The following is a 23,434-nucleotide window of genomic DNA, read 5'->3' on the forward strand; positions in this document are numbered from 1 at the left end:
TTTTCCTAAATACAGAGTGGGATTCCTCATATATAGTTTCTCACAATTTCAAGAGACTTTTTTTGGCTTAACAGCTTTCAGAAAGAGGATTTGTAACAAATTATTCCACTGTATATGCACAATCAGAACAGGAATGGTTATAATTGATTTTATGAAAAATTGTGCAAGGCTGTAAATAATGCCTCTAGTTCACAACAATATGGACAGTTTCATTCTAAATGCCAGCCAGCTGCTGTACGGTGCTCTGAAGAACATAGGCTTCTAACTGTTTTAGGTTCTGTTGAATATAATTTTCTGTCTTTATCCTTATGCATTTCTACTTTTTCTTGAATTTTGCTGATCTGGGATACGTAGTGGCAAAAGATTACAGACAGTAAAAAAATATCACTGTGTAAAAAATATTTCCTTTGTCATATTTCAATTTCTCACTCCTCATTTTAAAATGCATTTATTTCTCATACCATGAGAAAATAAACAGGGACACCTTATTTGCTGTCTCCTGTTTATTATATCACACTTCCACTATGTACCTTCCGACTGTCCCACTCTTGATCTTGCACAGAGGTTTCCAATTCCTCTACACTTCTTTCCCCACAGTCCAAAGCCTCTGTCTTTCTTGCATCTTTTCTGAAGTGGAATGATCAAAACAATACAAAACAGAGAATGTACCAAGCAACTGCTATAGCAGCATAACTTTTTAAATGCTATCACAGTGTATCCTGTTCCCGAAACAGACATGCAGTGCTGACATTCCAACTCCTCCTTGCACACTTTTGTCTCACTAATACCTGTTACCTGTAGTTAAACTCAGTTTAGAATAAAGCAGTTTGGTGAATGAATAAACTTTGTAAGTAGACACTAAAGTAAGAATTTTAGTACCTTTACAGAAGTTGAAAGTGGTGGCAGACCTGAATCCGTAGCAGTGACTGCCAAGGAATAATACAGGGGGAAAGTCTGTTTGTTTAAGTCTCTTGTTAATGTGAGTACTCCTGAGGTACTGGAAAGATTAAAGAGGCGTTCTGAGTTTCCATCTGAAGAGGGAAAAAACAAATGTTGGAAATATTCAACAGAGCCAGCAGAGACCAGTGACTGAATTATATGCCCAAGATTAGGAAGACTTGAGTTGAAAACCTGCTCTGTATGTTATTTGAAACACATATAGATGCAGTACGAAGTCTCCCCTGATTTTGCATTTGTGTCACAGAGTCCTTTCAGTTGGAAGGGCCCTTGTGAAGCATCTAGTCCAATCTCTCACTCAAAGCAAGATCTTGGATGAAATCATAGTATATTGCTTAGGACTTTAACCAGCCTAGTGATGGTGATGGAAGCCTCCAAGGGTGGCCTCTCAGGACAGTTTGTTCCACTGCTCAGTTATCTTCATAGAGAACTTTTTTCTCTCTTATATTCACAGATGAGTTTTTTTCCCTTATTGTTATGATGGCAGTCAGAAACTTTTGCTTCTACTTGTGGCAATGATATCTAATTCTTCTGTCATTAAATCTTCACCTCAGTGAGGAGTTTAGCTCCATTTTCTCAGTAATCTCATCTTAGGTATAGGAAGAGAGACAGAACCTTGTCTCCAGTCACAAAAGCCTGGAACATCTTATCAGTGTCATAGTGCCATGAGCTGAGCATGTTGGCATTGAATCTTCCAGGTATTTGGTTAAAGATTACAATGCATATTTGATGCGTGACAACTATAGACACCATATAGGTATGGTAGATGCAATTATGTGGTATAACTGCTGGAGCTCAGATATACTACCACATGTCAATACCACACAAATGTGCCTGGTGTATCCAACTTTTCATTAGGATTCATATTCAAGGCAATGTTGTAAGTGAAGCCTAAAATTCCCAATTACTACTCCAGGACAAGAATATCCTTCTTTGTTTCTGTAGTAAACATTCACTAGAAGCCATTATTTTGATCAGTTTTTAGATGATACAACAGCATAATCTCTCTTAAAAAGTCAGCTTTATGCATAAATAGTTTAAAACATTTGTCTCTCACATACATTTCTATCAATTTTGAATGTAATTCTTCAAGATGCAGTTTTGTTGTACCTTTCAGGGTCTTAGCGCCACAAAAACATTAATAGTTTGGTAGTACACATGCATTCTAGTAATAAACACCCATGAGGCTTTTCCTAACATACCTGTAATATTGTAGAAAATGCCTTCATCATAACCTTTACTTTCATCTCTTGCATCAATATCTACCACCAATGTACCAGCTGTAGAATTGTCTGGAAGGATCTGGAAATACGAGGGCTTATCAAACATGGGTCCTTCTTCATTAACATCTTCCACAATAACTAAGAAAAGAAGGTCCGCATCTGAGTGTAAGTGTGAATTTCACTTAAGAAGTTACAGGCTATTGCTTCAGCTCATATAAGTCTCCACAGTTCCTCTGTATTGAGTTTATATTCTTTCAACATAAAGAAAACAGCAACTTTGTTTTCTGAACTTCAAAACAGCTGCCCTTTGTGGATTAAATTCTTTACTGTTCAGAAAATATTTTCCTCATAATGACTTCACTTCTGGCTAGCACGTTGTCACTACTATCTGTCATGAATAATATCACCTCATTGTCTCCTTGTGCTCTATCCTGTGTCTCTCTCATCTCAAAAAAGGAATAAAGGAATAAGGAATGTCAATGTGTATGTGTATGGGGCTGCTGAATCACGGCCTGAACCTCTGATTGATCACCTGAGGTGAGCAATGAGTCAGTCACGGGAGCACAGGTGAAGGCAAATCACCTGTGCTGTAGGAAGGGGTGGAGCCTGGCTGCACCTCTCCTAGAGCCATTTAAGAGCTCTAGGAGAAGGATCTCTCTGGAGATTCGCTCCATCGGAGTTCATCTCGCGAGCCCAGGACAGGATGAGTGACTTTCTCTCATCTTTCTCTCATTACTCCAATATAAATTATATTAGCCAAGCTCCTGGATATATATATATATATACACACACACACCGTCTGTATATCTATTGATTATACAGTATGAAAAAAAGCTTCCTTTCTGACAAAGCAGTTAAACATTTTTTGAGAAAAATTTCATCTGGCCATAATTAAAAGATCACAATCAGTTCTAATAATTTATTTTAGCTGAATGTGTTAATTCTGAGGACTACCTTTGTACATTATAATTACATATGCTGAAAGAGAAATGAAGGAAATTTTTTTGTAATAAATTAGAGCTACCTGTAATGTTTGCTGCATCTTGGAGATGGGGCTCACCAGGATTGAAAGCTTTTAGTGTAAATGTATAATGGGCACAGCTTTCATAGTCCAGAGGTTGCACTGTTGAAATAGCTCCAGAAAATTCTCCAACATGAAATGAAGTCTCTTCAATAATAGTGTAATGAATAATGGCATTGTACCCGGTGTCTTTGTCTGTGGCTGTTATGCTTAAAATCTAAATTTAGGAAAAAAAAAAAGCATTTATATTGGAATGAAGAGAATGGCAAAGCATATGCACAAATATTTAACTGTATCGTGTTTACTGTCTGAATTACTCACAAAACCTTTAATTGCACAGCTAGAATACTGACACAGCATATAGCAGATCAAGTAACAGATGTCATAATCTAGGGTGTTACCACTTTCCTTGATTCCAACCAATCATTACTTCGCATCCACAAGGCAAATATGGAGCCAGAAATCGATATATTAAGTGAAGACAGAACAAGGGGATACTAGGTACATGACCTAGCAGGCTTTCAACAGGATGCCTGTAGGCCCTTTGAAAATCAGACCTATACAGTGCAGCGCCACAACTGGGGGTAGGAGGGGCAGGGAGAGGGGCACAAAGATAACTTAAGAGAGATCAAGTGGAATAGGCAGTCCACTGTCACATAAAATGAATACACACTGATTTTACGACTCTATAGACTCAACAGGCATTCACCAATGCACAATCATCATCACACCAATTCCAAGATTACATAACACTACTGCAGAAGAACACTCTTAATGCCACGCACCACATGTGGAGGATCATTCTCTTTTACAATCACTGAGTACAACTCCTGGGAGAGCACAGGTGGGTTGTCGTTTACATCTTCTACAGCAATGCTTAGAGCTAAGCTTGTAGATAGTGGTGGTTTGCCAGAGTCAGTGGCCTGTGAAGAAACAAGTTATTAAATACAGCATTACGTAGATATAAACTTATTTCAAAATAAAAATTCAAAAAGGAATCTTTGTCTCTGGAAACTTCCTGCTGGGTCAGTAATCACTCAATTATATTGGTCTAACTCTGATCTGAATCTAACGCTGATCTGAATACCTTCTAAGAGTTTCTCGCTTTGCTCAGTAGTTTAATTAGCTGTAAAGGATTCCTTAAAACACGCTGAGACACAATGGCAGGTGCTGGAAAAACTACTATTCATTAGTAAAAATTTAACAGCAGGAAACAAAGTTCTCAGTGAAAAATATAACAACCAAAAAACGAATGAATTTTAATGGAATTCATGAAGACTAAGATTTTTTTTTTATTTACTCAGTATTTTTCAGTTTTATCTTGAGAATTTTGCAAACTTGCAACAAATTTTTCAACTTACTATTATTTTCAGCTCATAATTCTCCATTGTTTCTCTGTCTAAGGATGTTCCTGTCATTAGCTTGCCTGTGGAAGTGTTAATATGGAACATTCCAGCAAAATCATCTTGCAAATAATAGCTTATAAATGCATTATCTCCTATATCCAGATCAGTAGCAGAAAATGTTCCCAGATCTAGAGGAGCCGCATTCTCAGGAAGAGATAGTTTTGTTTGAATCGATTTTGAGAAAACTGGAGGATTGTCGTTGATGTCACTTACTCTCACGGTTACCTGCATTTAAAAACAAACAAACTTGATTGTAGAAACAGTATCCAAAGGAGAACATTTTCATTTCAGTCTACAAAAGTTTATAGAAAACAAAGAAACAAAAAAAAATAACAAAGAGGGTTCCTAACTTCAGCATTTGGACATTTCCACAACCTCAGCATCTCAGCAATTCTATTTTTTTTTAATCCTCAATTGTTACAAGATAAACTACTTTAACCGGAAGAGATGAGCAGAATTAATAATTTGGGGCTTTTTAGCAAAACTATGCACAGAATCAGTTTCAGTGTTCACCAGTTTCTTCAGTTATGAGTCTTCATAGAGGAACACTCTGGAAGTGATGCAGTTTGAGAAGATGTCAAGATTGTAGTACTTCCTCAGGAGAAATGGAAATTAAATTCAACAAGTCTCTTGAAATACTCATTCTTACATAACCAATGACACTTATCTAGACTTTTTTTTTTCATTTAATGTTCTAGTGGTTTTAAAAACTGATGATTAAAAATGCAACACACTGTACCAAAGCAATAGCTGTGTTGGGTGGCACCACAGAATCAACAGCTTCTACCACGATGCTGTATAGGTCATCATCTTCTCGATCTAGCGTGGCAAGAGTCACAATGTCTCCTTGGTCACTAATAGTGAACTTGTCAGTATGTGATCTCAGAAAGTATGCTACTTGTATGGCTATGCTTCCAGTCAGTGCCTTCACAGAGCCAACAACAGTCCTAGCAGGTTCCTCTTCTGGAATGCTGAACTCGTAGCTGGAGCTTTCAAAAGCCAGTCCGAAGCCAGTGTCATTTACCAGCAGGTAGACAGTAACAGAGACTAATGAGGGAAAATTATTCAAATGTTAGAAGTACTAAAATAACAAAGCTGCTGGTGAAATAATCATGTCCTGCACCCTATTTCCCTAATTTTTTGGGGCAGTCATAGAAATTGACAGAAACTGGCATGTAGGAAACAGTAGCAAAAAGAAAATAAAAGTCAGTAGCAAAGAGGAATAACATACAATACACAAGATATAGTGACTTCTATACGTAACCTTTCATGCTTGAGTGGAGTTCCAGAGCAACCACACTTACTGATTACAGTAGTGCTGCCTCAGTAAGTAGGAAGGAAAAGCAAGGACTTCACAGGATTTGATATTTTTTTTTCCTCTAAATTATATTGTAACAAAAGAAAAGTGTCAGCCATAAAACCCAATGAGTTCAAATTCTACTTAGATTTCTCATCTTATTTTAAGAAAATCAGTGGTTCCTTTTGGTCACAAAAAAAATCAAAAATATTTCCTAAAAATACATGGAAAACATTATTAAATATTTTTTTGAAAGAGCTAAAATATGTTTGCTAATTTAAATGTTTCTACATCTAAGAAAATAGAGAAAACACATTTGACACAGTATTTTTTATTTTTTTAATACTAGAAGCACTATTGTGCTATCCAGATCAGGATTATTCAACTAAGCTCCCTGTTTATAAGATCACCTGGGAGGAAATCAAAGAGTAAAAAGCAAGTTTTCATTACTGCTGAAACATAACATGAATTCTAACACTAATTAGCTTTGATTTCATTGTTTGTAAAGATTACATTTATGTGGGAAGAAAGAAAAGCAGAAGGTGAAAACATAATTTACCATTTGATGCAAGCTGAGGAACTCCATGGTCAGCAGCAATAACCGTCAGTGTAACAACCGTATCAGCTGTGACGTGGGCCAAGCTACTGATGAGGATGATCTCTCCAGTATGGTTACTTATATGGAAAATATCAGAATAGTTCTCTAGGCTATTTTCAAGAAAAATTAGTATAATATTCATGTTAATGACACAGGAAGTATCCCCTGATTCCCCTGATTACTTTTGTAACAAGCAACAAACAAATAGTATTTATTTGTAAATATAAATAGAACCAATAAATAGAATTTATTTATAAATATTAAAAAGAATGCCTAAGAAACATACTCTAGCAACATTAACCTAGGTCTATCTGCCTTTTTATTCCCTAGCACATCTTCCACATTGAAGAAAGTGAGAATTCATGCTTTCACTTCCCATTAGATCTCAAGACTTTGATCTTCCCACAAATAAGAAGCAGACACTGTACACTCAGCTGCATATTCTGCAATGTAAGAAGAAGAGGTGACTTTCACTTGAAGACTGCAGATCCTAGTTTCTGCACACTCTCGTGGGTAACTGGATTGCTCACAAGAACAAGTATATGTTTAAGGTAGAATGCCATCTCACAGATAAAACTCCTCTCTCTCAAGACCCTATTTTTAAACACCCATAGTTTTCTGACTCATTCATCTTAAGGACTTCCTAATCTATATTTTCCTGTCTCAGGAAACAGAATATGTATAAAAAGAATATGTATAAAAATATCTCATTCTTGGAGATTCATTTGCTTTCTACTCAAATTCCAACATGTCTATATAAAATTTTAGAAGTGGAAATAAACCTTGACTTTCAGTTCTTGATGTTATCTTCTAAATGTTTTTTTATTTTATTTTTTTAATGGTGTACTCCTGATTTGAAAAGTTAATAAAACACAAATTAATACATCTCCTCTTTGCTAAGTTTAAAAATCATTATAGATTAAAGCATTTGTAAAAGGTCTTATCTTTAGGTCACCAGTAAAAGTACTTTGTGAGAAAATAAAAACACCCTTTTGTTTCTTTAATAAAAGATACTTATTAACCTCCTAGAAAGTTACCTGTATGAAATAACAGAATTGTTCCCGATGTCAAGGTCAGTAGCAGACACTGATAGTACAAACGCTCCTTCTTTTGCTGTTGCTACATGTATGCTGGCCAAGTAGTGCATTTTTGTAAACAGAGGAACATTATCATTCACATCTAATACTTGAATGCTGATGTATGTGAAATTCTGGTGTGATGACAGGAGAAAATCGTGACTCAGAAAATGCACAAATACTGAATTTTTGTTAATAAAAGGACGTTGCAACAAAGCGTAATGTGATCCTCTACATTACCTGCCTTTGAGGCATTCCATTATCAGATGCCACCAACAGCAGTTCATATTTCTCTTTGGTTTCACGATCTACATAGCCATTAACCAAAATGGTTCCATCCTAAAGAAAGTAGTACAGTTCAATACATGGAGCATTTTGATAACTCTTGCAAACCACATTCTCAAAGGACATGAAGGATTTAAATCCTCTGTTCTCCTTTGGACAAAAGCAATGTATGATCAGTAAGTCTTAGCTTCTGGACCTGGGCTTATAATTCCAAACTTGTCTGTGACTTGGTTTTGGTTTCACATATACGAGAACAATTACTGCCTATTCTTTTTACCTGATGAGGATAACTATGTCAAGTAACTAGCTGAAAAGCAGTTTCCTTTTCAGAGTTTCCAAACCCTTACCTGCTGGATGACATATGGGTTATCCCCATCCTCAGATGATAAGTGATAAGAAATTCGTGCATTATCTCCCTCATCCAAATCAGTAGCAGTTACATGTCCAACTACAGGAGGAGCACCCAACCTGTAATCTCCCTCTAGGACTGCAAAACTGTAAGACTGCATCTGAAATTCAGGGTTATTATCATTGACATCTAAAACTGTGATGTGAAACAAGCAACTTGAATTAAGACCATCCTTTTCAGCATCAACTGCCCATACCTGCCAAGGGAAACAAAAATAGAATTGTCTGCACTGCCATTTTAATGAGTTAATGAAGATATATTAAAAAAAAAAAGGGGGGGGGGGAGGGGAGGAGAAGGGGTAGAAAGGAACACAGTAGAAATGAGCCAAAACTCATTATCTGCCCTCAAATTTACTTGTAAAGTGAATCCAGGTGTAGTCTCCCTGTCCAATTCTGTGTCATTTCTTAATGAAAGTACTCCAGGAATATCCACAGTAAAAAAAGTACTGTTGTGAATGAAGTGTCCTTGAGAAAAGCCAGCCTAAAAAGAAAAATTAGTTTATATAAGATTAATATTCATTTTTTAATATATATTATTGATATTAATACCTTATTTGTCTATAGGACTTCTCATTAGAAAAAGCTCAAGTGCTTTGCAAGGATAATGAATGAAACCTTCTAACCTGAGCTACAGGAATAATGGACTTCTCAGGCAAAGAGAAATGGGGGAAAGTAAGAAGCTTTTGTAGGATTCTCTACTTAGGACCTACTCATTCCTTTCCTAAAACTTTCTAGGACCAATCCCCACAGTGGGTCATCAGCAACACAGTTAGTGCAGTCTGAACTGGGAGATACGTTTATACTTCTTTAAAAGTGACATGAGCAAAAACATTATAGCGAATCAGAAATCTCTGCCTCCAAGCATAGTTACCAGTGCCATGACTACATGTGAAATTTCTTTATAGAGAAAGAAACAACTTTTTAAAAAGCAGAATGAAATAGCGTCATTTTCTATTAAAGAAAAAGAAACTGTATCAGCTTTAGAATTGCCTTCCCCTTAGTAAGAGTTTCATCAGGGAGAAAGTTGACTTAATTACAGAAAATTACTAACATATGCTAAGACAGAAACAAGTTACCAAGCAATATTAAAACAGAGTTGATTATTTCCCATAATATTTAAGGTTTCTGCTATTGCTTATTATATGGTATGACATACATGCATTCATCATTTATGCACATGCACAGAAAAACAACTTCCTCTGTCCTAGTCTACATGTATTTATCCTTTCCTAGATTCTCTGAGATAGCCAGGAAATTATTTTGTAGGTCTTAACTCCATTGGTTGCTGGCTCCATAGAAAGCAGAATGATGTTTTCATGTCACAAAATCTATTTATTATCAACCATTTACGAAAATCTCCTTTAGCCCATCCAATACTCTTAAAGAAGAAAGACATCATCCTGACTCATCAAGATGAGATTACTTTGGTACCTACCTCATCATCATCAGTAACACTGAATGTACAGATAGGGCTACCCTTTTGTATGTTTTCAACCACAACTATATCATAAGTTGCTTGATTAAATTTTGGTGGATTATCATTGACATCTAGTACATGGATAACAACTTGCGTGCTAGTGTTAAGACTTGGCTGCCCTCCATCTGATGCCTCCAGTTCTACTTCAAATTGCTTTGTGGTTTCATAATCCAGCTGCTGGCTCAGGAAGAACTGTCCAGTAGTCAAATTGACAAGAAACACTGGCGAGGAAGTTAGAGGTTGTTGGCTAATAATCCTGTACTTCACGAGGGCATTGGTGCCTGCATCCAAATCTGTAGCAGATACTGTCAGTAATTCACTTCCATGTGCTTTGTCTTCAGGGACAGTCACTTCATACCTACTTGATAAGAAGACTGGAGGGTTGTCATTCACATCATCAATGACAACTGTTAAATTGAGAACTGTAGAAAGCCTAGGTTGGCCTTGGTCGCTAGCAATCACTTCTAAGTCGTAGATGCCTTGCATTTCTCTGTCCAATTCCTTTTTCAGCAAAATTAATCCTGAGGCATCAATATCCATTTTTCCCTCTGCACCTTTCAGACTATAAACCACTAATCCATTAAAACCAGTATCCACATCAGTAGCTGGCACACTGGTAACAAAAGTTCCAGCTGGTGTGTTCTCTGGAATCTTAATGGTAGTGTTGGTTACACCAAACACAGGACTGTTATCATTGACATCTGTAACTTGGATAAACACAGTAGCATAGTCAGTAGTAATTCCATCTGACAAGGAAATATTTAGTATGTAATTATTCTGGGATTCATAGTCCAGTTTGATTTTTGTCCAGATGGTTCCATTGATGTCAACATCAAATGTTGCTGATTCTGTCAGTACTCTCAATATAACTGGTATATGGGGGGTTAGAGACTCATATTTTACCTGTGTAAAATAAAATATTATCCATAAATGAATTCAAACCAATAAATTGCCACTTAAAAAAAGAATTGTAGTTTTAACTATGTTCAAATTCATTTTATTAGTTTTACTTACTAAAAGTAAGAATCAAGCCACACTATACACAGAAAAATACAGCTGGAGAGGATTGTCTCTTATTGGAACATGACTAGGATGGAAATGTAAATAATATAAGCATAACGAAAACAATAGAGTTCAGTTTAACTTTCAGCTCTGCCTTCCTTTACAAAAAGAAAAGCGAAAAAATGAACTAACTCAGGCAGCCAATAAAATATAACACTGAAACACACTGTATTCTCTCTGATTTGGTATTAAACCTCCCACCTGTCTTCATAATTGCATCTAACAGGGAGTTATCATAGTGTATTGCAGTGGCCTGCTTGTCTAAGCATTTCTGGATCAAAATGGGGGACAAGTTCTCTAGAGCCTTCTTAGAAAATGTCCTTCTGACAGCTTTCTGATAGCTACAAAATGGAGTCCTGGTATCTCATGTCTCTGGGTCTTATATGTATCACAAACGGATGAGTGTATATTGCTTACAGCTTACTTTTGGGCCACTGGAGTCTTTGTAGAAAGTCTAAAGGCAATGGAGAGCTAAGAATGAGAGTTTAATGTGTCAAGTAGTTCTAGCTGTGCTTTATTTGTTGAATTGTTTTATTTTTGATAGGTTGCATGGTTAATTTTTTTTCTTTTGTTTTGTTTTCTTGCTGCTGAGGACAGGTTGTGGTGGTGGTAGGGATTGTTTCCAATGCTGGATGGTAGCAGATACTGTTTTAATTTTTGTTGGATTATAGGCTTCAAATGATAGACAAGATCAGTGTGTAATAGAAATGAAGCTTAAGCAAACATAATTCAAGGGGATATAAACATTTTGAGCATGTAAGAAAGAGAATTTCCTTGTAACTACCACATCCTACACAAGTGATAAAATAAAGTTGTTCTTACTCTTGCCACTTCAACAGGACTGACTAGCTCTTCCTTCACAGACACATTATATGTTTTCTGAATAAACTGAGGTCTGGAATCTCCAACTGCAAAGATGTGCACTGGCACTGATGAACTCCTTGGATTTGTCCCACCTGCAATTAAAAGAAAAACAACAAAAGAAAAACTTTTTTTGTCTAACAAAAAAGAAAAACACACAAAATGACTTCTGCCTAAAAGTATATATAAATATATATTTCCACTGGTACTGATTTGTTTTGCTTTCACCTCCCATCCTTACTGTTAGTAGTACAGCACTGCTGAGAGGTCCTAACAAAGATCAGATCATCATTTATTGGATGTTACACTTTCAGTACATGAAATTGAATACACACTACAACACTTAATATTTAGCACAGACAGATATAGACCAATGCACCTCTTGTGCAACTATTCTTCTGCCAGTATTCATTTTATCCACAGAGTCATGATTTGAAGACACAAAGCACGTATTGAGAAAATCAGAGAGAGAAACACTGGAAAGATGAATATACTTCAGATGCTCATGCAGGAGGGGGATATCCTTCCTAGGTTACATTTACCTTTGTCATTATTCAGATTGACTATTCATCAAGTTCTCTGTTACTCTCTTAAACCAAAGAAACTCTCAATAAATATGTCTAAGGAAACTACATTTGTTCTAGTCATCCTGAAAATGGTTTTGGCATCTCCACTTTAGTTTCTCCATGCCCATATGGATGTGAAAACACAGACCAAGTTACTCATTGCATTAATTTTTTATTTCTCTACCTGTAAATTGACTGAATTATACATTTCTAGAATTTACAGGAATTAAAATTCCTCTAATTTATAACGTATATGCCTGAGTCTCAGCCTACTGCCCTATGCAAAAGCAGTCAATAATTAAGTTAAAGGTAGGTATGAGACTTATGTCTATGGAAACCTGCAAAATAATATAAAGCAAACGGAGCTTTAAGAGCATGATCAGAAAGTAGAGTTACAGTAGTATCTTGGATGAGTAAGACAAATTTTCTCATCTTTGACAAACAAGAAGAGGTGAAAATAGGCTCCTAGACTTTATTTTTAAAATATCATTTATCTTGAAAACATTCCTTAAGAGAAGGGGAAAGAAAAAACACCAACAAAATGAAAAATAAAAAACAAAACAAAAAAAAAACCCGAAAACCTTCATTTGAGATTGTTGTGTTGAGCTGTACTAAAGCTGTACTGTCTTACCATCAGTAGCTGTTACCCATAGGACAAAGTTTTTACTCTCGTTGATTCTTAATGGGATTACTGCTTTTAAATTGATTTGTCCTGTGGCTTTATCCATTTCAAAGTATCCATCTTCATTGCCACCAGCTAAGACAAAGCTTATTGCTCCATTTATGCCATCATCTGGATCATCAGCAGCAACCTACAGAATAAATAATTTTACTCTAGATTTTTGTGGTATTATAAATAAGCACAGAATTACTTATTCCTGTGTAGTCTGCAGAGAAAATCATTAATGGAGCAGATACTTATGAATTAATATCATTCTCTTATCTCTCTTACAAAAATCTGTACATACAAGCTAAATACAATGCTTCAGCATAAACAAGCTTTCAACAAGTTTTACAATTACATCATTTTCTGGTCTCTAGCAGCATTCTGTTCTCAATAAATACCTCACAAACAGCTAAGTCCAAGAAACCTGTTTTCTTTCTCATGTTTGTAGAATTCAGGATGTAAGATCAAAAAAAATAATCCTTTGTCATTAATGACTTGGGATATGATGTTCATCTGTGATGCTGTGTTTATAGAATATCTAGATATGCAAGGCTTTAAAGAAAACGTGGACAGTTTTTGAACTCAGAGACGTTCAGAAAAGATCCCCGTATTCAGAAAGATCACTACACAAACCAAAGCAAGAACTCACTCACATAAAAGTGTCATTTGTACTTAATACTTCTAGTACCTGAAGAATGGGCATTCCTGCAGTCATATTGATGAAAATAACTTGTTCATATCGTGTGTCTGTAAAGGTTGGGCTGTTGTCATTTTCATCTAGCAACAATATGTTGATTGCAGATTGTGCCTCATCATAAGGCGACAAGTGATCTCTGGCAGTGACCTTGAAAATGACACAGTAAAGATACTATTTAGTTTAGAATGCATGCTCTATAAATAGGAGGAAGAATGAGCAACAATTGCAAGCAGAACAAACTCTATCACTGCAGTGTTATTTCCCTCTGGACAGTTCTAGAGTTGAAGTCTGGATTTGATTCTTCAAGTGAGCTGTTGATTCATCTCAGAGAGAATCAACCTCTTTCCATACTTAGATATCTGTTTGTCTCAGCTTGCTTTGGAAAGAAGTGGGCTTATTACCTGTAGATGAATAGATGGTATTTGCTCCCTATCCAACAGTGTGGAGTTCCTCACAGTTAGAATCCCATCTTGACTTATCTGGAAGGGACTATCAGCTGGAGTAAGACTGAATGTTCCCTGGAAGCCTCCCTGCAAGCAGTAATGACATAAATTGAAATTTGCTTTTAAACAGGACACTCACCAAGCTAGTCCATTGGGATATTTTATTCTTAATATTTTATTCCAGGTGGAGAGCGTTTAACCTTCAGGTGTAATTGATGTTTTTGTTCCACAAAAACTGGATTGAGAAACTTGAAAGAAATACATCACCGAGGCTGATGGCTTTATGTCTACTTTATACTTCTATGCTTTCATGTCAGTTACCTTCAGCAAACCAGGAGGAGTATTCAGAGGCAGAAAAAAAAAAGTTTACTCTTGGGCTGCAATACATTCCTCCTCAAAGAACTGAAATTACTCTTGTTATCATTAAATATATGGAGGTACACAGAAAAAATACGTATCTATACCAACATTCACCACACTCATTTATTGCAAATGCACCATAAGGCATATTTCAGAAGCACAGTATTTGTAACAATGAAAACTGCATTCATTTTACCTCATCTTTGTCAACAGCTTCTACTCGAAGAACTTCCTTTCCTTTTGGGAAATTTTCTAGAATTGAGACATTGTAGCTTAACTGTGAAAAAACTGGAGGATTGTCGCTTACATCTTCAATAGTAACCAGTACTATAGCATCAGCTGTTTTCAGAATGTTGTCTTGCTGTGCTGCCTAAAAAACAGAGTTTGTAGCTGTAAATTCCATACTGTAATGACATGAAACCATTCCACCTTAATGTCATGACATCAATACATATATTCAACAAATGAAGATCCCTTTATTCCGTGTTGTAGATTATGTAAACAATGGATGCCAACTGTGCCTTAACATTGCCATGAGAAGCACTATTAACAGCAACATAGGCTCTTATACTAGTTTATGAAATTGAGACTTGATATGAACACGTTGAACAGGATAACAATGACTACCTCAATGCCCACAATAAGATAAGGACATTCTTCTCTGTCAACTGCAGTCTTTACTTCCAATATTCCACTATCAGCATTGATTGAAAAGGTGTTGCTATAGGCTGGAGGGCTCACTAAAAAACAACAGAATACTGCAGGTTAATGGAAACAAAGCAAAACATTCAGGCCAATCTGTCCTTTTTATGATTCAGCCACAGCAAAATTAACAGACTGTAATGCTGTAATGAGATGGTAATAGCAGGGTGGCAAAGTCTTAGGCTACAGCAAATGAGAATGAGTCCAAATCCAGGAGCCACAGATGCAGAAACAAAGGAAAACCTAACCCTCAGAAGGCCTCAGGTAGGAAAAGATCTCTGACAAGAGATACCCTCGCCTCCACTGCCAACCCTTAAATGAGGTCTGGGAAGGGGTGGATCCTGGCTCCTGAGCTCCCCTGGGTTGGCCCTGCCTTCCCACCAGGTGTTCAATCACTGTTTCAGGTCGTGACTTAGCATTTCCACTACACAGTAGTGGTTTTTTTTTCTGTCCCTCAAACACCACATTCTAAAAACAATTTTTAGAAAATTCAGTCACACTTCAGTGGTCTCAAATTTAGCATCTCCGGAGCTTTTAGCAATTCTATCAGAAAGAAAATCTCCCTATGGTACTGATACTTCTAGCTGGTCCTGAATGAAAATCCTGAATAGAAGATTCTAAGTTGTCTTACATTTTAAACAAGAAATTGTTTACTCAGAAGAGGTTATGAACATGTAGATGTTTCTAAAATAGTTTTAAATAGTTGCCATAATGACTGAAATTGCAGCACTGCAATGAAGATGTACACAGTTGAGACATTTTCTGCCTGTATACTGTACTTCATCATTCTCCTTACTAAGGCAGACATCATAAGTTACTGCTTGAACATCTAGAAGAAAATAAAAGCTCTTACCTAGCTTGATGCTGTAATATACTTTTTCATTTATACCAGTGTCTCCATCTTTAGCCAATACCTTCTCTGGAAGAATAGACAAAGGACCCAACTAGAAAATAAAAAAAAGAAAATACACAAAACTTAAGTGTGTTCATTAAGTAAGTCACCATTCTGATTTTAAAAAGTCAGGTTGGAAGGGAGTTTGAGCAACCTCATCTTGTGAAAGTTGACCCTGCCCACAGTAGGAAGGTTAAACTTGAAATTTGAGGTCCCCTTCCAAACAAAGCCATCCTATAATTCTGTCATCTAATCATTGGGATCCAGAAAAAAATATTTGTCTGCTATACTGGCCTTACAGGGTGAAATGGTGAGCAAAATATTTTATGCATATATCCTGTTTGCTTTAAGAAACACCAGACTCTGAAGTAGTAGTCACTGATGGAATTAATATTAACAGAACTGAATGTCTCAGTTCTTTCCATTCCTTTCTGATTAAAAATACGCGAGTCTAGACTGAATCCCTAATAAAAACAACTTATTTTAGGGATAAAACAATTTCAGAAGATCTAAAGGATTCCTTTCAGACAATTAAAGGTGAACTTCTAACAAAAGGAATACCAAAGGCATAACACCAAAAGTATTGGTGATTTAACACGTTAACATGAAGATGATGATAAATAGGGTTAATGAAGAAAACTATCCAATTTAACTTCAGTGGATTATTATTGTTGCTACACTGTGATTTTCTTTGGCAGTGCATGCAGAGGCCTGAATTAAACAAATATATTCAAACCAGAAATTAAATCATCGCCTACATAGAAAAAAAATTATATATAACATACACCGTAGTTTACAATTTAGATTCTTGTTTTGCTTACTTAAAGAAGAATTACAGTATTTAAAGCTGACAGCAGGCAGCTAACCCAAGGACTGATGGGTAGTCAACCACATTTCCAAGTTTACAATATAAACCCTACTGCAACTCCTGTTAAGTCTGTTTTTGTTTTGGTGTTTGTTGTTTTGTGTGTGTGCTTGTTTGTTTTTCCCTTCTGAGAAGAATTGTTTCTGTGGCAGAAAGTTTCATAATTCATATGGTTGTCCTGCCTACCTGGTACTTGGAGGTCTACAGTCAATAACCACAAAATCCACCAGTTGGCACAAATCAAGGCAGCCCTCCTTTACCCTCAATTGTAAGCAGCTGAATGAGAAACATTCCTTGAGAGAAAAGCACTGTGGACAGGAATAGTTCACTTACATCTACAGCATCCAGTGAAAAGCTTTTACCTGGTTTTCACTGATTGTTCCATTGTACACTGGTAGACTGAAATAGGGGTTCAATGTGTCATAGTCTTGTACATCAATTATTAATGATACAGTATTGCTGTTGTTTCCAAATCTTTCCTGCATTCCAAGAAGAAAATAAGAAACATTGTGATGAAAGGGCCATTTTCAATAGAATATTAGAATACAGAAAAAACAGAATACAGAGAGAGTACAAAGAGAATACAGCAGAATATTATTATTTGTATTTTGTAATGTCTACATTCTTACTGTGAGAACTCTTACCTTATCCAATTCTTCCACTGAGGAATCCAATTCTATTAATAATACTATCAAAAGGTAATCGTTCTTAGTTACCCATTTTGTACCAGGCATGTATTTAGAGAGAAGCATGCAGGATGTAGTAATGGTGCATTTGAAGTAGCCATACTATTTGCTCAATACTAGAAATACATGTTGCTAAATTACTTCTTTTTAGACCTAAGAAGGCAAACGCATAACGTAATCTTAAAAAAAAAAAAAAGAACTGTAGGTGGTAAGCTGCAGTAATAATAGGACATTAGATCTGCCAGAGAGATCAGAAAATAAATATACTGTGTAAATACTTAAAAGCACACAATAAGGAACTTGTGCTGATTTTTATGAGGAGATTAATACAGTGACTCAAGTATTAAGAATGAACTACTTTGCCTGCAGTATGAGTCAAGATGCAGACGGAACTTTTGGTCTGTAGACTTTCTAACCTAAAGTTTTGAATCCCTAGATTATAGACTTACAGAAAACAAGATATAATAAAGGAGATATCACTGTAAAACTGCCTTGATTCCTACTCTTTTTTAGAATTTTATAGCATACCTTTGCTTGGACTGTTAAATTGAAATGGTTGATCTTGTTGTAATCCAAAGTTTTATTCACCATGATATTTCCATCTCCTTCCCTTATATAAAAGTAATCAGAGTTCGGGCCCTGAAAAATTAATCAATCACATGTTTTACACAGTTAATAATGAAATACATTTTCTTTTCTCTTGCCACTTTTATTATTGGACTATTCAAAAATGACTGAGAATCTCCCTAATGACAACTTTGGAAAATGCAAGTCCTTTTCTACTCATTCGATTGCCACTCCTCTCAGTGCCATTAGTTTTCATCTGATTTATCTCATCGTATGGTCAGAAACTAAAGATTTCACAAGTGGCATCATTTTCCCTTCACCAACTATAAAAGAAACAGAGATATCAAGCTCAAAGAAGGAGATCTCCATGGCTGATATCTAAAGTTAGTTGAAATAATCTTACTTCCAGTGGCTTATGCATACTCCTCAACAGAAATAAAGATCAACAACAAATCTTTAGAAAGTGGGGAATCTGCTTCACTCCTGTTTCTAATAAGGACAAAGGATTCCTTAGCTGCACATTAGTAATGCTGCAAAACATTTCACAAACTTAAAGAAATAGATTCAGGCCTCGATGCATACTTGACTGGTCTTGTAGCAACAATTTTTATGGTCATCATACTGTTCTAATGTTAAATGGTCTTTCTGATGCCATCATTTTGCTGGTGTGTAATAACAACATTGCAGTACAGGAGTATATGTTTGGATCAAGTCACAGGCTGTGTTATATATGAATTATACACTGGTGTTCACTTTTGGGCAAACAAAGGATACTCACCCAAAGGCTGTAACTAATGTGGCTGAACAAAGGTGACAGGTCTTTATCTTGAGCTTCCACTTTTATAACTATGGAATTTATTGCAGATACCTAGAAATAAAGAACATCAAATGCTCAGGCACAATCCCATTTTGTTCTTGCTTCTGATGTTTTGCTTCTTTCTTCCTAAGCAAGAAAATGTAGCCAGTCCCTTTGAACAAGCAAATTAATTCTAATTTCTATTTTTGTTCAGGTAGCAGAATGTTCCTTCTTCACCTTTTGCTTCCAGCTGGGATGCATGCAGTCCAACCTCGAAAACATAGAAGAGTTATGTAAGAGTGCATGTGATTATCTGGTATGACTGGGCCTCAAAAAGTAATTTCAAATATACATGAAAAATTATTAACATTGGCCATAACCCACCTCGGATACTGAAGTGTTATAGAGAGCTTGTAGAAATTCTGGAGAATTGTCATTTACATCTTCTAATTGTAAATCCCGTGCATTCTCTATTTCAGTCTTCATAATGGGAGCAAAAGACATTAGAAATGACATCAGCAAGGTAGCTAACATTTAATTTCATCATATAAAAAGAGATCTTCAAAGAGATACCCTTCAGTTCTTAAAGATCTTTAAAGTCAGACTACCAGTTGTAACAATGAAGTTTGTGAAAATATTTTAACTTTTTTTTTTTAATTTAACTTAAATTTACTGAGAACAAAAACACTAATTCCAGTTGGCTTCTTTAAACAAATATATCTTTCATAAGATCTTCATAACTCCCTGCATCACATCTTTGGTATTTCAGAAAATAATTGTTTGAATTAAACTTAGACAAAAAAATATAGTTTATAACTACATATATAATATAACTATCTATCTATATATATAGATATAGATATAGAACTATCTATGTAGATATATATATAAATATCTTCCACTTACCATTCCAGACCTTTGGCAAACAATAGAGTAAAAGAGATGGTCACTCTAAAAATGAATAGCAAATAAATAATATTATCAATACAATCTTCATATGTTTGTCAAATAATCACTATCTCAATGTATACATAGCAAAATTATACAAAACTTCTAATACTCAAAACTTCAATTGTACCATGCTGAATTGGCAGTTGAACATTCATGGTTACAGGAGCATAGTTCAGCTTTGTCATTTCAACACGTCATACCAAAAAACATTGTTCACTGTAGATAGCAAATTTATTGCGGATTATTAAGTATAATGTTTAACTGGCTGCCTCTCTTCTGCTGCTGCTACCTGTCAGACTTTACCAACCACATATTGACTATTCTTTGCAATAGACAATTTACAGGGAATTAGACAATATGTATAGCAAGCCTAAAAAGTATCATAACATATTCAGGACTCATTTTAAAAAATATTCAAATGAGGAAATGAAGCGCTAACATTGAAATGCATTTTCATCAATCAAAAATCTTGACTGTAAGAATTGTTTTTAAAATCGGTGTGGTTCAATTCTGCCAAGTACAACGCTACTCTGAAAAAGTACAAAAAATGGCCTCCAGTTAATCTGCAGAGTTATACCATTTTTCTATTCGAAGGCAACTTCAGTGAGAAAAACTGTATTGCTTTAGAAATCCCTAGTAGTCCCTGTATAGCAACCTAGTAGAGATCCCACCACGGCCTAGAAGTAAGGCTCCTGAGTCCTTTCAGCCAACAGAGGCTAATGGATCTATTCATGTCTGCAGTTAAGCACTAACATAAAAATTCATAGGATTAAATATTGCCTTCTAACAAATTATAACCAGTCAATTTCACTTTGATGAAGCAATTCATGATATTAACAGATAAATTTTAGGAACCTATATTAATAGAGTATTTACAACTTTTATTACTGAGTAATAATACACAATTAAGGAACCATCTTGACTGTCGAGGTCCCAGTAAATTTTCAGTTACAGGAAATTGGAAATGTTTGGCATAGATATTACAGAGCTGTGGATACTGAAGTCCACGCTGATGTTTCTGATGCACCGCTTTTCTGTGTACTAATTTTATATGCAGTGAAAGTAATACCTCAATAGAGTCAACATCCAGTGGCTTTTGTGTCTTCACTGTTGCATTATTAGCACTAGAATCATACTCCAGCTCCACATAGTCTAAGTGTTCAGGGAACAAATATTCTTTTAATTTCAAATTTACATTGGGTGGGATATTTATAATCCGTTCTATATCACCTGTAAAAGAAAGTGTAGTAAATTAGACACTCATAGGTTCATCTCAAAGGTACTGATTATTATTGGTCATGGTTTAGTTAGATTTTATACTAGTTTTGCATTTTGTTATTATCACGACAGATTAAATGCGCTGTTTTTTCAGTAGCAAGTATGTTGTTAAACATCAAATCCATGCTTGAAAGCATGTTTGAAATGTGTTCTCGTAAACAATCCAGCCTAGTGTTACTGGCATAATTATTAATCATAGTTATCTTACATTTATCAAGATATCTGTATTCATAAAATAGTATACATCTTCTCATGGAAGATATCATCAGGGTTGCAAGAAAACCTCTGCTCTCCCAAATCTTCCCTGAGATCTTGAATGTTTTCTGTGATCTTCAGGAAGCATACTAGCTTAGTTTCTTTCTTACTCCATTGCTTTTGTACTTCATCATTACAACTTAGGTTAGCAATTCTTAGTGTTGCAGCCCCATCTCTAAACTCAACATGCAGGCTCATTGCCTTGGTCCCTAAGCTCCTAAATGAAGGGAACACCTTCTTTTCCTCCAGCCGCAGGGAGTGTCTGGAATACTCCCGGGTACAAGTCCAGTGATAACAGACTATGATTGCATGTAGGGATAAGGTTCAGTCAGATGGCAGTGAGCACAGAATAATTGTGCTGTATCTCAGGAGTAAAGTGGTAAGATGCATCACATTATCATGTACAATCTTGTTGAAGCTGCTGGAAGAAACTGCACTTTGAAATCAAAATCTAACATGTTGCTGATATACCATCTAACCTTCCTTCCAGAGATGGGCACATTTGGACAAGCAAGAACATGTAGCTGCCTCACAGTGTTCTGTCCGGAGGAGAGACTGACAGAGTCTAACAGAAAACCAAGGAAGTGCTTAGAAAACCTTGTTTTTTATTTTTCTTCCTTCGCTACAGATGTGTATATGCACTTACATATGTGACCTGCACAAAGTGCCGGACGTCTTGCTGGATGCTTACAAATTAAATGACGAGGATTCAAGGTGAAAAGCATTTATTTTTCTGTCCCAATACTAGTTATACACAGCTGCTATGCCCTTACAGAAATGTTTCTACAGTGGCTGGAAAAAAAAAAGTACCACTCTTTATGGTGTTTTCTGTATCTCGCTGAAAGCCAGAAGCAATTAAGCCTGCTTGTAGACATTCAGCATGTGCCTGGTACATGCTCCCAAGAGATCCTATGGGTTACCTTCTGTTCTGAAGGAAATGCTCTAGCCACAACTTAGCTCTTGCCTTGCAAAATTACTCCATTCCTGTCAGGCCTATCTTGACTGCCTCTAACAGACAACAGCACTACTTTTGAACTAACAGCAGCAACCTCTCTAGTTAGTGGGGGAAGGAAGGATAGAGTTATTCTGTCCTACATTTGCAATGTAGATACACACCCCAACACACCAATAACCACCAATGTACTGTCTACTTCTGCACTGCACTCTTGCTGCCACTGTCCACACTCAGGTGTGATTTTCTCTCCTAGATGCAATAACACCTTGCAGCCAGTGTCAGGAAGTACACAGGTGGGTGGTAGATCAATGTTAGCTCTGTCAGGCAGCACAAATGAACTAATCATGGGAATAATAGTGTGCTATACTAACAAAACCAGAGTAGAAAATGCAAATATATGGAGTGGCCAGCATCAATCCTGTAATTCCCTGCAGTGTAAGCCTGCTTGTTCTGCACCCCATTTCTTCTTTCTACTGCCCATAACAACACAAGAAATTGGCTTTCAGAAAAGCTCCAAAGCAGAGTACGCTCCAGATTGACAGCAGAGCTGTGATGGCAGTAGTGCTCTGTGATGTAGAAGAGAAGGATGAGATCAAATCTTGTGGGCTAATTGAACAAGGTGAACTGTAATCATCTGTATGTTTTCTGCAATTGCTTCCTTTTCATAGAATCATAGAATCCTTAAGAGTCAGAAGGGACTTCTGAAGGCCATCATGCCCAACTCCCTTGCAATGCACAGGGCACCACATCATCAGGTTGCTCAGTGCCTGATCCAGTCTTCAAAGTCTCCAGGGACAGGCATCAACCACACTGCTAGGTAACGTGTTCCAATGCCTCACAACCCTCACTGTAAATGATTTTTTCGTTATAGCTACCCTAAATCTACCCTCTTTGAAACCATTTCCCCTTGCTCTATTACCACAGATCCTGCTAAAGAGTCTGTCCCCTTCTTTCCTGTTGCTCCCTGTTAGACACTGACAGGCCTCTCTCAGGTCACCTCACAGTCTTCTCTTCTCCATGCTGAACAGCCCCAGCTCTCAGCCTGTCCTCATAGGAGAGGTGTTCCATTCTGTGGTATCATTT

The 23,434-nt window shown here is 36.3% G+C and overlaps 1 protein-coding gene across 1 annotated transcript in view; it reads right to left on the reverse strand.

The window, feature by feature from the left end:
- The window catches only part of LOC100539746 (protocadherin Fat 4-like), a 34,032-nt gene extending 12,920 nt beyond the window's left edge, over positions 1–21,112 (reverse strand). Inside the window, exons 1-25 of the mRNA XM_010706369.3 lie at positions 20,933–21,112; positions 19,819–19,863; positions 19,297–19,392; positions 18,895–18,984; positions 18,078–18,188; positions 17,226–17,342; positions 15,960–16,050; positions 15,032–15,144; positions 14,601–14,774; positions 14,003–14,131; positions 13,593–13,748; positions 12,869–13,049; positions 11,633–11,766; positions 9,707–10,651; positions 8,627–8,752; positions 8,211–8,468; positions 7,819–7,917; positions 7,540–7,712; positions 6,464–6,612; positions 5,347–5,654; positions 4,563–4,832; positions 3,987–4,124; positions 3,205–3,418; positions 2,160–2,318; positions 880–1,031 (exon numbers count right to left, since the gene is read on the reverse strand). Coding sequence (XP_010704671.1) covers positions 880–1,031; positions 2,160–2,318; positions 3,205–3,418; positions 3,987–4,124; positions 4,563–4,832; positions 5,347–5,654; positions 6,464–6,612; positions 7,540–7,712; positions 7,819–7,917; positions 8,211–8,468; positions 8,627–8,752; positions 9,707–10,651; positions 11,633–11,766; positions 12,869–13,049; positions 13,593–13,748; positions 14,003–14,131; positions 14,601–14,774; positions 15,032–15,144; positions 15,960–16,050; positions 17,226–17,342; positions 18,078–18,188; positions 18,895–18,984; positions 19,297–19,392; positions 19,819–19,821 — 4,386 coding nt within the window. The 5' untranslated portion in view covers positions 19,822–19,863; positions 20,933–21,112. The remainder of the gene's footprint in view (positions 1–879; positions 1,032–2,159; positions 2,319–3,204; positions 3,419–3,986; positions 4,125–4,562; positions 4,833–5,346; positions 5,655–6,463; positions 6,613–7,539; positions 7,713–7,818; positions 7,918–8,210; positions 8,469–8,626; positions 8,753–9,706; positions 10,652–11,632; positions 11,767–12,868; positions 13,050–13,592; positions 13,749–14,002; positions 14,132–14,600; positions 14,775–15,031; positions 15,145–15,959; positions 16,051–17,225; positions 17,343–18,077; positions 18,189–18,894; positions 18,985–19,296; positions 19,393–19,818; positions 19,864–20,932) is intronic.
- Between the last annotated feature and the right edge of the window lie 2,322 nt (positions 21,113–23,434).

This window comes from Meleagris gallopavo, chromosome 2 (genome assembly GCF_000146605.3).
Source record: "Meleagris gallopavo isolate NT-WF06-2002-E0010 breed Aviagen turkey brand Nicholas breeding stock chromosome 2, Turkey_5.1, whole genome shotgun sequence".
In the NCBI taxonomy this organism is placed as follows: domain Eukaryota; kingdom Metazoa; phylum Chordata; class Aves; order Galliformes; family Phasianidae; genus Meleagris; species Meleagris gallopavo.